The sequence below is a fragment of the Bos grunniens genome, chromosome 6, assembly GCF_055505025.1.
Source record: "Bos grunniens cultivar Pamir isolate PY7600 chromosome 6, Bosgru_T2T1.0, whole genome shotgun sequence".
Taxonomy (NCBI): domain Eukaryota; kingdom Metazoa; phylum Chordata; class Mammalia; order Artiodactyla; family Bovidae; genus Bos; species Bos grunniens.
Genome location: NC_141170.1, coordinates 51,671,984 through 51,685,787, shown reverse-complemented (window position 1 = coordinate 51,685,787; position 13,804 = coordinate 51,671,984). Strand labels below are relative to the sequence as shown.

The window sequence follows — 13,804 nt, the reverse complement described above, 5'->3', positions numbered from 1 at the left end:
CTATATGCCTATGAATTAAAAGGAAAATACAATGTTTGGTTAAAAAATCAACATATATGTGCTCTCCTTGACATCAAATATTAAAACACATAAAATAGCACTATAGGTTGTTTATACACATACATGTGATAAAAGTATAAACCCATGGACAAAATGGGAACATGCTCCTCTATTGTGGTTGCCTCTGAGAAGTGAGGACCAAAAAGATAAGGGAGAGGGTGGGCCTCAACAGTTTCTGTAATGTCTTATTTTATTAAAGAATGTTATGATCAGTGCTACTATTTGTGATATCTGGGTTGTGGGTATGGAGGTTTTGCTACAAAATGCCCCATTCTACTCTTGGTAGGGAGGTCAGATTCTCACCCTGTTCTGGCTTCCTCTCAGATGCAGAACCTCATGTAGAACCCGCCCAGCCCAGTGATTCGGGCCATATTGCCTGTGACAAGCTTGCTTTCTGTGGACCGAATTGTCCACTTCCTTTCTTCAGTTCTGTCTGCTTATCACTACATCTTCCTTGTCCGTTCTGAACCAATATATAATGTCACCATGCCAGGCAGATATCACATTTGCTGTCATGTTCCCTTTCCTTGTAGCCAATGAGACCGGGCCAGACCTCCAACCTCCATCCCCACCAGCCCCTGAGAGGTCTGTGTTCCTCGTACTCAGCCTATCCCCCAAATACTAACTGCATCTTCCCTGTGTCATAGGTCATTACTGGCACTGAGTTTTGAGTTACAGAACTGATTTTTTTCTCACTCATATTACTAGATTTCCTCAACATCCAACATCAGGTCATAATGACATGCATACTTCTCAGCTACTTTCTAGTTTTGACTATGCATTTACCCACAGCTGATACTTACCGTCAGTTGGAAATTTAAACTACACTCAGTTTTGTTTTGTTTTGACCTAAATGAGCAGTTTTGATCTAAGTTTGATATTTTGGCTGCTCCACTCTTCCTTTTGTTCCCAAAGAATGAAAGTGCAGCTGCATGTATTTTTCTGTATCTGTGCTTTTTACGAGTCTAAGCTAAGCTCAGGAGGACAGAGAATCTATTGGACTGACATTGATGCAAACGTATACAGGCAATTCAAAGAGACCCTTCTGGCAGAATGCACTTTGGAGTGAATGAAGCAGTTTTGGTATGTTAGAGATGAAATCATTTCAGGAGAAAGATATGTGAAATTGTGGTGAAAATCAATGGAAAACATGATTTGATATAAATTAATCTATTTTAATACAAAATGTAGTAGCAGTGAAGTTGTAATAATATTTTAGAACTAAAAAAAAAATCAGGAAGTAATAAAACATTTTTAGCTGAGTATTTATAATTCACCTCTCTCAGAAATTTTGAAACTATCCACAAAATGACTCATGAATAAATTACCTCTTGTCTCAAAAGACGTTCTGCCTGATTTCTAGTAATATTCCTATGGTACCACCTGTAAAAGCAATAAAAATAATTTTTAAGTGTTATATATCATTTATTTCCAGAAAAATACCTGTTCCATTTCCTTTATTTTAAAAAACACACTCCAGAACTAATTTTATAAATGGACTGATTAATTCACATAAACAATCATGTACTATAATAATATATCAATTGATTTTTTAACACAGTTATATTAATTGCAAGCCAGTATCTCATTTTTCTACCATATTTCAATTCAACTTTCTGAAACACACTTGGTTTAACACACTTAATTTTGAATGGTTTAACTTCCTGAAAATTTCCATGAAATGTGTGTGGTTAAAAAGCCATCATCTTCGATAAACACTTTCCTGAGCTTTGGTTAAACCCAACTAAAACATACACATTTCTTTCCCCTCAGGAATATCTTATTTGCATGCTTTTACATGTGCTGTTACCTTTCCAAACTTAAAACTCATACTGACTCATCTGATTCTCCTAAATATGTTGTTGTTGCTGTTTAGTTGCTAAGTCATGTCCAACTCTTTTGCAACCCCATAGCTCACCAGACTACTCCGTCCTTGGGATTTCCCAGGCAAGAATACTGGAGTGGGTTGACATTTCCTTCTCCCAGGGATCTTCCCCAGTCAGGGGTTGACTCACATCTCCTGCATTGGCAGGTGAATTCTTTACCACAGAGCCACCTGGGAAGCTCCAAAGTATGTCACCTTGTAGTAAACTCAGTAATTTACTAGAGTAAATGGAACAACCAGTATACTAATCACCCCACCCACACCCTCCTGGGCCTCATATTCTCCTCATTCTGCCCTCACTCACTAAACTTCCATCACATTGGATTTCTTTCCTGGCTGAAATTCACCAAGCCCTTTTCTGCCTCCAGCCTTCCTGTTGTCTCTGCATGAAACACGTCATTAAATGACCTTAAAATATCAGACGTTCACACAGTAATCATAATTAATGAACACTGTAATTTAAACATATGGTTTTGGGACCTCCCTGGAAGTTCAGTGGTTAAAACTTCATCTTCCAATACAAGGGGTGTGTGGGTTTGATCCTTGATCTGGGAGCTAAGATCTCACATACCTCAGGGACAAAAGACCAAAAACAAAACAGAAGCAATATTGTAACAAATTCAGTAAAGATTTCTTTTTAAATGGTCCACATAAAAAATCTTTAATAAAAATTTTATTAAAAAAAAAATAAACAAATGGTTTGATGTGACAGCACCTAAGCAGTAAGCAAATGTTGTACAGGAAAGAGAGAGGAAGTGACAATAGAACAATGGAGAGGAAAAGAAAAATGGAAACACTTTCATTTCAAAACAAGATTTTAAAAAGAGGTTAATCTAATATTACCAGAAATACTATTTTTGTGGACAGCGGAAGAAAGGGTGTGTGTATAACCAGGCATTAAGTCAAGTGAGGGAGTCCAGTGGTGGCTGAATAAGACTCATACCTGCCTGGGACAATGGAACCTATCTCCTCATGTGGACTTCCCCTAACCTTCTATAGTAGAGGTTAGGGGAAGTCTTTCTACTTTCTATAGTAGAAAGCTGCCACTAACTAGCATGGCCAGGTTTTTAAAATATTAATGCGCTTCAATTGAAAATGGTCTTTTAAAAAGATGAACCACAGAGAACAGGAGATGATTACAGATGATTCTAGTCAAAGTCATATAACTACCTATTGCTAATGGGAACAAGAGTAACTGTGAATTTAAACTGTGCCTATCATTCAATACTTGTTAATGAATATTCTTATTGTGGGAGGGAATTTCAAGATGAGTCTGAGACCTCTTGTTGTAGAAAGAAGAAATTCTTTCAAAATAAATGAGGCAGAGTTAAATTCAAGGGGACCAGTTTAAAGAGGCCCCCATACTGGCTAAGTTATGAAATATGGGTCTAAAAAGAGACTAATGATTATAGCTCACTGAAAGAGACTGAAGTTGTGAAAAGAGAAGACTGCATAATGACACTCAAAAAGGGAGGAATTAACATAAACTGATTTTTTTCTAAATAATGTTTCTTTACCTGCTGTCATGTTGGTATTAATTTTGTTGCTTTGTATTTATTTATTATAGTGATAAATAAAATATATTGTGATTAAATATAAATTAAAAATCCATCCGTGTGGAAGTCATTCTCAGAATGACTTCAAAAAAGTAACAAAAGAACCAGATAGAAGTATATGATGAATTTAAGATCAATTAAAATAAGGCAGAATTCCATCTGCATTATGATAATGATAAGTAAAAGGCAGAAAAAGGATAAATGTAATTTAGAGGAGGTTGAGGCATGGTATTTCAGAATTTCAACTATTTAAGTCAGATGATAAAAGGTAGAAGAGTTTTTTGTTTTGTTTTATTTCAAATAGGTAAGGCTGCAACTTCTTTACTGAGACAATACTGATTATAAAACTAACATTGAATGATGTCAGTAGAACCCCCAATACACAGGATTGGGGTGGGGATTCTATTAATACATTTTTTAAAATCTACTACATCTAACTGTGGTTGACTACAACCATCACATATGGAACTTATATGTAAGCCTCCCATGCGCCAGTCTTAGATGTCTAATCAATAAAGAACAGTATTGTGGCTTTGAGTTTTAGACCTGGAAACCCTATTAGATCTGAGAAGGTTAATTTGCTTCACTTGGTGACTTTCTGACCCTGAGAAGATTTAAGCATTTAGTGTAGAGAAAATGAGGTAAGTCACATTCATAGCTCAGGATAATCAATGTCTGCTACTTAAAGTATCAAAAATTTTAAGAGAATCTGGCATATCAGATTTTTTGTCTTTGCTTGAAGATTTATAACTAATCTTCAACTTGTTTACCAGCTGAGCCACAAGGGAAGCCTCTGATAGCTCAGTTGATAAAGAATCCCTCTGCAATGCAGGAGACACCAGTTCAATTCCTGGGTGGGAAAGATCTGCTGGAAAAGGGATAGGCTACCCACTCCAGTATTCTTGGGCTTCCCTGAGACCTGGGTTTGATCCCTGGGATGGGAAGATCCTCCAGAGTAAGGGAAAGGCTACCCACTCCAGTATTCTGGCCTAGAGAATTCCGTGGACTGTAAAGAGTTGGACACAACTGAGTGACTTTCACTTCACACTTCAACTTGATATTTGAAGTTTGAGAATAACTAATTTTTAAAATGATATTCACATGGTTAAAATAACTCAATTCACATTATGTTTAATTAAACATTTATGTTTAATTTATTACATTTCCAGGATCATGTAAGGACGTACAAGGGACTATTACAATTGCAAATTTGACGGGTCAGGCATGTCCTTTATAAAGAAAACTGAATTTATTCAGTTTATTAATGCAAGTTAAATGTTTCAGGAAACTTAATTAACTGAGTTTGTAAGTAGGATGGATTGTTTAAGGATATTTTTATGTCGAGTATACATTTAGGTAATTGTTCTTGTTTTTTAGATTTATAAATAGTATATCAAGATTTTAAAGTTCAATTTGAAGGCTTACTGAAAACAAAGTTTTTTCATTGTAATGTTGATAATTTGGATATTAATTTCAAACCAAAGTAGCCATAAACATTTCTCTGTATAAAGGTTCCCCAGAGATGTCAGAAGCCCACGTGGACAGCATTCCTTCTTCCATCAGCCCCCTATCTCCTTCCTTTCTCCTTTAGGCCTCAAGTCACATCCTCAGAAAGGTCTTCCTCACTCAACATGCTCATTTAAATTATATTCCCTCCCCTCTTGTTTCCTTCCCATGCCCCATACTACTCCTTCATAACACCACAATTTAAAATGATGTATTTGTGAATTCAGGGTTGCTTAATGTCTATTTCCTTGTGAAGCTGTAAGTTCCATGAAAACCAGGACTCCTTCTGTGTATTCCATATTGTGTTTCCACTGCTTACAACAGCTAACATCTAACATTATCCTAAGTACATAATGATAAAGATCAAACAAATTAAGTGGAGGACTGAAGTAACTCTGAATGTAGTGTACCAGTTATACTAGGCAAGGTGGACAAAGCTGTCAATGTCTTTCTTGTTTCACAGTTCAAGGAAATAGTCATAACTTCTAGAATGTATTGAAGAGCTACTATGTACCGAATGAGACAGGCATTATTGTCCCCAGGGTTCAGATCATTCAGAGATTTAACGGCATTAGGTAACTTTGCTCAGAGCTGAACCATTAGTCAAGAGGGATGCCAGGATTTGAACCCAGATTTCTCTGATTTCTAAGCCCGTACTACTGCACTTCAATGTGGGACAGTAGTTTCTGTACAGTCAGTAGAATGGTGCTTGGTGCATAGTAAGTGGTTGATCAATTTTAGTGATTTATATTGATGATCTATATTTTAATAACCTTCTTGAAACCATAATAAAATTTAAAATTGGTCTTTTCATAATTAAAGTCATTATAAAAGAAGGCTTACAGAAACATAAATCCAGGCTAAGGAAATGAGATGATCAGAGTGGTTTAATTTGTGATCCAGTATCTGCAGTATAAACAAGTTGTTAAAGCCAGACGCTAAGCCTGGTCTAAACAGGGGAAGCAACAAGCACATCAATTCATAACAGAAGGAAGAAAAGTAGCCCTGCTGATTACTGAGCATCCACTTGCTAACCACCAGGCACTGTGTTAGGTACCTTCACACAGGTCTCCTTTAATTTCCAGGAAAATCCAAACTGAAGTTAGAATATGGTGATAAAACCATCTTATTTTTCTGGTTTTTCTTAGCAGGAGATTTTCAAACAAAATTTTCCCTGACCTGGCCTTCAAAGAGTTCAAAGAGACCTGTTTGTGCTGAGCAGCTTCAGCTGGGGCTAGTGGTGAGTTCCTCTCCCCCACCACACCCCCCTGCCTACTCCCACCCCCAACTCCATGCATGGGGCATGCCTGAGCAACTGTAGAGAGTTGTGGGGCTATTTGCTAAGGAAGGCGGGGTCAGCCACCTGGGGGCTTTGAGTGGAGAAGGAATTTCAGGGTAGAGCTAAATGACACAGATCAAGAGAGGGGTTATGACAAGCTAAGCAAAGGAGAGGAAGAGAGAAGAGACACTGTGATGGAGCTGAGGACAGAGACTTGAGGAGAATGGAAACAGACAGCAGAAAGGTCTGGTAAGGTTATGGGTGTTTTCAGTGACGGATGTGCTGAGTCTGGAGTTTCCCAGGTGGCACTAGTGGTAAAGAACCTGCCTGCCAACGCAAGAGATATAATAGACGCAGGTTCTATCCCTGGGTTGGGAAGATCCCCTGGAGGAGGGCATGGCAACGCACTACAGTATTCTTGCCTAGAGAATCCCATGGACAGAGGAGCTTGGTGGGCTAAAGTTCATGGGGTCACACAGACTCAGACATGACTGAAGCGACTTGGCAGGCAGGCAGGCATGCTGAGTCTGGCCTACAAATGGGCTTCAATAAGCAGCAAGGCAGTCCAAGGCTGAGTTCTCTTTTAATTTGCCTGGTTCTCAGGCAGGTACCTGTTCTAATGCCTCAACTCACATCACCTAATACAACCTACTAGAACATATGCTAATTGCAAAACCAGTATCTAAGCCAGGGGAGGGCACTCAAGTGCTCAAACTGCAAACCTAAATTTATAAAAGACTAGGAAACCAACCCAGAATACTCTTTGGAAGGAGTGATGCCGAAGCTGAAACTCCAATACTTTGGCCACCTGATGCAAACAGCTGATTCATTGGAAAAGACCGTGATGCTGGGAAAGATTGAAGGCAGGAGGAGAAGGAGGCAACAGAGGCAACAGAGGATGGATTACCAATTCATGGACATGAACTTGGGCAAAGTCCAGGAGATGGTGAGGGACAGGGAAGCCTGCCAAGCTGCAATCCCAGGGCTCCCAAAGAGTCAGACATGACTTGGTAACTGTACAACAAGGACCACTCCTAGCCCTGTCACTCTCTATCTATACATTAATATCTCAACCTTATTTTCTGATCTGCAGATTGAGGGGTTAAATAGTGCTTGCTTATGTTTTATCTTCTAAATCCATTAATATATTGTAAAAAGAATGCATTTCTAAGCAAAACTCTAGTGAACATATCAAAAGTTCTTCTGAACTATAGCATTAGCCTATTTCTCATCTTCAGTGATTTCTAAACACTTCAAAACATGAGTCAAACTATAGTAATATGTCTGTATATTAAGTCTAACTTAATTAATGAACAACTGATGTCACTTTTTATTTTTATTTTTTATTTTTGGTCAAGCTGCACAGCATAGAACATCTTAGTTCCCCAACCAAGGATGGAACCCATGCCTCCTGCAGTAGAAGTGTAGAGTCTTAACCACTGGACCACCAGGGAAGTCCCCATTTTTAAAATAATAACTTTTCCACTTAGGACATGCAGTAAAACAAGTGCAAGATGAGTGTTTGGTTTCTTGTAGTCACTGTTAAAATTTTCTTTAATTGGCCATACAAAACAAAAAAAAAGTAATTTTAAGAAAAAGAAGTTTCTGAATCAGCCATTATTAAGATCAAAAATCTAAGCTAAAGCTTCCAAATGTGTTACTTTCTTTTCCCTTTTCAGACCCAAAACAGTATGTATACTAATAAGTTACCCAAATGTACCTGATTTTTATAGATTAACCATGGGACATATTTTGGAGGACACTTACTCATATATTTCTAAATTAGTTGGTTTGTTTTCGGTCACATAGTTGCTTGGAATTAAGCCTTCATTCCTACAAACACAAAGCAAAAATCAAAATTTTGACACATCTGTGGTATTATTGTGGCGAAGATCCCTTTAAAAAACCTCAGGGATGCAGAGGAAAATCAAATTCATTTGACTAATTAAATTGTCGAGAGAAGAAAAAACTTTTTTTCATTTCAACATTCAACTAAAATCTTTGCACAACAAATACTAAGTTTCTGATGTTTAACATTAGTAGTTTAAGATGTTTTCTGACACAGATATCTTTGCAAATAGGAAAAGGGCCACTTAACATGATCACTGGGACATCATAGTGACTAGATTAAAAACATACCAACTACAAAGATATTGACGTAATTCTTTTTCATTGCTGCAGAGCATCCCACAGAATAGATATCCTAGTTTAGCCATGCCTCCATTACAACAAAGCTGTACAGAAATACTTGAATATGCCTTCTTGTGCACAAGTAAGAGTATTTCTCTAAGACAGATACAAAGTGGGGGAATTGCCGGGTTGCTGATTAAGCGGTTCTTTTCAGTAGATACAGCAAATTGCTGTCGAAGGGCAACAATTTTCACACTTATCAGCAGGGGAGGAGTTTTTCTTTTCCTATAACTTCACCAACAAAATCTGAAATTTAAAATCATGAAAGATCTCCAAGACATATTATTGAGGAATACAAGCAAGTTGCAGAGCAATGCATAAAGTCTAGTCAGATTTAAGTAAATTAAATCTTCAGACAATACCATATTTTTAATACATCCAAGAAAGTGCATTGAAAGCAATCTGGACAGGAAGATCATTGAAATGAATCACTAAATGGATAATGGTGCTTACTTTTGGGAAAGAGTCTGGGTTTGGAGGTGTGGCAAAGCAGAATTTGGGCACTATTTATCATGTTTGAATATTATTTTTTTTAAACCTATATTCACTTATTAACTTTGAAGTTAAAAATTGGTGCTATTTAAGTCTGAGTCATGACAACACACCACCTGCAAGGGTAGTTAATTATACAGCCCTGAACCTACTAACTCATATGATCACTGGGACATCATTCCTCTCTACCCGCTGAAAAGCCTCCAGCATATGTTGAGTCTTAATGAAGAACTGGTAAAAGAGCCAAATCATTAAGAAAACATAAAGAAAGAGATTTGTATGTACTTAGATACTTATAACCTTATACCTTAGATACTTATACCTTAGATACCTATAACGCTTAGATACTTATAACCTCAAAATCTTGACAAGGATCAGAAATCAAGGCCAGAATTCTCTCCCTGAAAGTAGACATACTCCTCAGAATTCTTTTCTACCCAGGACTCCAGTCTAGAATTAACAATCTATCGCAACCAGTACAAAGAACCGATACAAAGGCCCTTTGTATCCCAGGGCCATTTTTTCTAATTTCATTCAGAAACTACTGCAATGTTTACTTCCAAAACTAGTCATTGTAGAAATATGAAAATGAGTAAGACACTGTTTCTGTTTCTATCTTAGAGCTTAATGGAAAAAAAAAATTCAAATTGCGAAAAAAAAAAAGCATAAATTAGAAGAAGAACTTGTATGGTAGAAACTAGTATTATGCTTATTTACAAATAAAATTCATTAAAAACAGAACTATCATATGATCCAGCAATTCCACCTCTGGGTATTTATCTGAAGAAAATGAAAACACTAACTTAAAAAGATACCTGCACCCCCATGTTCACTGTAACACTATTTATAACAGCCAAGATATGAAATATTATTCACCCATAAAAAAAAATTTTGTCATTTGCAACAACATAGACGGACCTTGACAGCATTATACTAAGTGAAATAAAGAAAAACCATGTGGTCTCACTTACATGTGAAATCTTTAAAAAAAAAAATGAAAAATTGAAACAAAACAAGCTCAAAGGACAAAGAATACACTGGTGGCTGCCAGAGGCAAGGGTGGTTGCAGGGCGATAAAATGGGCGAAGAGGATCAAAAGGTATAAACTTCCAGTGACACAATAAATGAGGCTTGGGGATATGATGTATAGAATGGTGTCGAGTTAATAGTACTGTATTGCATGTTTTAATTCTACAGTGATAACAGAACAGACTTCTGTAAGATTTCAATACATTTAGACCATGAAATTTTTGCACCCAGTCTTATGTCCCTGAATATGTTCCAGTGTCTCCTAGTTTATTGTCTTATCAATTCAGTTCAGTTCAGTAGCTCAGTCGTGTCGGACTCTTTGCAACCCCATGGACTGCAGCACGCCAGGCTTCCCTGTCCATCACCAACTCCCGGAGCTTGCTAAAACTCATGTCCATCAAGTCAGGGATGCCATCCAACCATCTCATCCTCTGTCGTCCCCTTCTCCTCCCACCTTCAATCTCTTCCAGCATCAGGGTCTTTTCCAATGAGTCAGTTCTTCGAATCAGGTGGCTAAAGTATTGGAGTTTCAGCTTCAGCATTAGTCCTTCCAATGAATATTCAGGACTGATTTCCTTTAGGATTGACTGGTTGGATCTCCTTGCAGTCCAAGGGACTCTCAAGAGTCTTCTCCAACACCACAGTTCAAAAGCATCAATTCTTCAGCACTCAGCTTTCTTTAGAGTCCAACTCTCACATATCCATACAGGACTACTGAAAAAACCATAGCTTTGACTAGGCGGATCTTTGTTGGGAAAGTAATGTCTCTGCTTTTTAATATGCTGTCTAGATTGGTCATAGCTTTTCTTCCAAGGAGCAAGTGTCTTTTAATTTCATGGCAGAAGTCACCATCTGCAGTGATTTTGGAGCCCAAAAATATAGTCTCTCACTGTTTCCATTGTTTCCCCATCTACTGGCCATGAAGTGATGGGACCGGATGCCATGATCTTAGTTTTCTGAATGTTGAGTTTTAAGCCAACTTTTTCACTCTCCTCTTTCATTTTCATCAAGAGCCTTTTTAGTTCTTTTTATTGTCCATAGGAACTTGAATAGAGTTTGTATCCTACTGTTGTGTGAAAGTTGTATAAATTTATATTATGTTGAATTGATTCATAGTGCTTTTCAGGTCTACTATATCCTTCTACTTCTCTGTATATTCATTCTATTACTTTTTAAGAGTTTGATATTGAAACTCTAACTAAACATCTTAATTTACCTACTTTTAAAAAATTATAATATATATAATAGAACTATATGTAACTTTGTTCTATATTTTCCAAGTCTCCTGTAAATGTGTTACCTTAGTTTCATAATTTAAAAAAGTTAAAAAGCATTAAAAGTGAAAAATAGTACCATATTGCATGTCTGATTGCTAAGACAGTAAATCATAAAAGTTCCCATCACAAGGGAAAAAAAATTGTAACTATGTATGCTGCCGAATGTTAACTAGACTTGTAGTGATTATTTCACAATAAATACGAAGAGCAAATCATTATGTTGTACACCTGCAGCTAATATAATGTTCTATGTCAATTTTAGAGACTTCCCTGGTGGCTATATCTGAGAAGAAAGAAAGAAAGGGAAAAGGGAGGAAGGAAGGGAAGGAGGGAGGGAGAAAGGAAGGAGGGAAAGGAAACAGAGAGGGTAAGTAATTTGCCCCAAAACACACAGCAGTGTGTGGCTACATCAGGCTATAAAGCCACATGTACCTAGTTTGGAGAGTCTGCCTGAAATCACAGCATTATAATGCCCATTCATACAGACGGAGAGGTGTGGGAACAGCTTCTGTTTCATTTACAAGGGAGAGTTATAAACCTTGAGAAAATAAACAGAGTCTGTTTCTCTAATAAACTAAATGGAGTCTATTTCACACTTCGGAAGTCTGTAGGGACTAAAAGAGGAAAGATTTGGTAAAGACAAACCACCAGTCTTACCCCAAGCGGTCTCTTGCCTTCCACCAGTGAGGATCATACTTCTCCAAGATAAGGTATTCCTCTGCTCTCTTTAAAGCTAGATCATAGGGCTCTCTGGGCAGGAAATCGTACAGTGCCTTAACATGGATCTTCTCTTCAGAAACCTCAGAGGGTGGGAGGGGAGGCAGTGGCTTGCGTTTTGATGGTTGCCCATGGCCCCTGTTGGACTGTAAAAAATTAAGGAATGAGTCGTGGTACTATTGTTTAAGTGATCTGAGCTAAAAAAGAATAAGGGTAGAGAGCATCTGCCTGCCGCCTTGTTTCTCCCAGCTAGCTGCAGTAAAGCAGAAGCCTGGGTGGTATAAACATAGGAAATGACTAACTACAAAACAATTTTCAGATCCAGCAACACACTCATCATTTTGTAAATTCTCAAGATCACAAATTCTCTTGCCAGCATGGCACTGAATATTTTCATGTCATAATTCTTAAAATGTTATTTTCTCCGTAATAATTTCACTTTAAGGATTTTTCTCCTTTAGAAAAAGAGAGAGAGAGGAAAAAAAAAGCTTTTCCCTTTAATATGCTGTAAGCTTGTGTTTGGGCTTATCAACTTCCCAAGAAAATTTATTTTCTAACACTGAACTGAAAATTAATCCTGGCCTCAAAATGGTGATAGCCAGAAGGCATTTTTTCCCCAATTTCAAATTCTGCCAAAATATTACAGAATAGGCCATTTTAACTGGTCTTATTTTCTTTCCCTTTCTTCTAGGCTGTTGATTCACTAAAAGTTTATTGAAAACTTATTATGTGCCAAGCATGACATTAGGTTCTGGGCAGGGTAGCAAACGGTACCTCAAGAAGCACAGACCCTAAAAATGCCACCTTCCTCTACCCCTTCTCCCCCTTCAAAATGATACTCACTTGCTTCTTACTTGGCAAGTCACTGAACCACGGTCTGCGACGCTGTGTGTATTTTTCTGAAAGTTCTTCATCTTTGCTAAGGCTTATTTGTGTCCTCACTTGCCTGTCATTGAAAAATAATCACGTTACAAAGGATTATTTTACTCTTAGCTATAAATCCACTAGACTATAAACAAGCTAGTAGTGAAGTCTTCTTCCTATTTTTTATTTAGAAGACTTCCTAACTCCATTTCCTTGGGCAAGGTACTCTGGGACCTCTCAGAACTTTATTTTACTTTTTTTAATCTAGGACTAGAGACACTAAGAGCATATAGAGTTGCTATGAATAATAAAATTGAGAAAATACATGTCACACGGGCAACACAGAGTCTGGTGACTATTAAGGGCATACAGTTAAATCACGATAATGAAGACCTTTCTGTGTCAGGCAGTGTTTCACATTTCACATGCATCGCCTCATTTGAAAGCATCTATTGTTAAAAAGTAGACATGGTGTAACGATTAAGAACATGAGTTTGGATCCCAGATCTACCATTTTTATAGTGTGGCCTTGGGCAACGTAACCTCCCTAGGCCTGCGTTTCTTCATCTGTATAATGGGGATTGTAAAAACAAACAAATAAAAAGGGTGGTTTTGAGAGTTACTAAGAGCTAAAAAAAGTAAACTGTTTAATACAGTCTGACATACAGGACTCCCATTAAATGCTGGCTGTTACTATTATCATGGCACCCTGGATTTTTATCTTTATCCATCATTTACTGGGCACCAGAGTATAAAACACATTGGTAGTTTCAGGGAGAACCTCAAATAAGACAGGATTCTTGCCCTTAAAAGGTAAAAATTACAGAATGAGACACAGACACATAAATAGCACACATGAAACAAAAATCAAATAGAGAACCAGGCCGCATGCTCTGGGAACACAATGGAAGGAGCAATTAAGTCCAAGAGGATCGAGAAAGGACCATGG

The 13,804-nt window shown here is 37.5% G+C and overlaps 1 protein-coding gene across 4 annotated transcripts in view; it reads right to left on the bottom strand.

Annotated features, from left to right (window-relative positions):
• TXK (TXK tyrosine kinase) overlaps positions 1-13,804 on the bottom strand; it is a 60,293-nt gene that overhangs the window by 27,961 nt on the left and 18,528 nt on the right. For all 4 annotated transcript variants that reach the window (XM_086405875.1, XM_086405874.1, XM_086405872.1 and 1 more), the window contains 4 exons: positions 12,835-12,937; positions 11,932-12,137; positions 8,054-8,119; positions 1,389-1,443 (listed from right to left, as the gene is read on the bottom strand). Coding sequence is in view for 3 of the 4 variants with exons in the window: in XM_086405874.1 (XP_086262000.1) it covers positions 1,389-1,443; positions 8,054-8,119; positions 11,932-12,137; positions 12,835-12,937 (430 nt within the window). In the remaining variant the exon portion in view is untranslated. The remainder of the gene's footprint in view (positions 1-1,388; positions 1,444-8,053; positions 8,120-11,931; positions 12,138-12,834; positions 12,938-13,804) is intronic.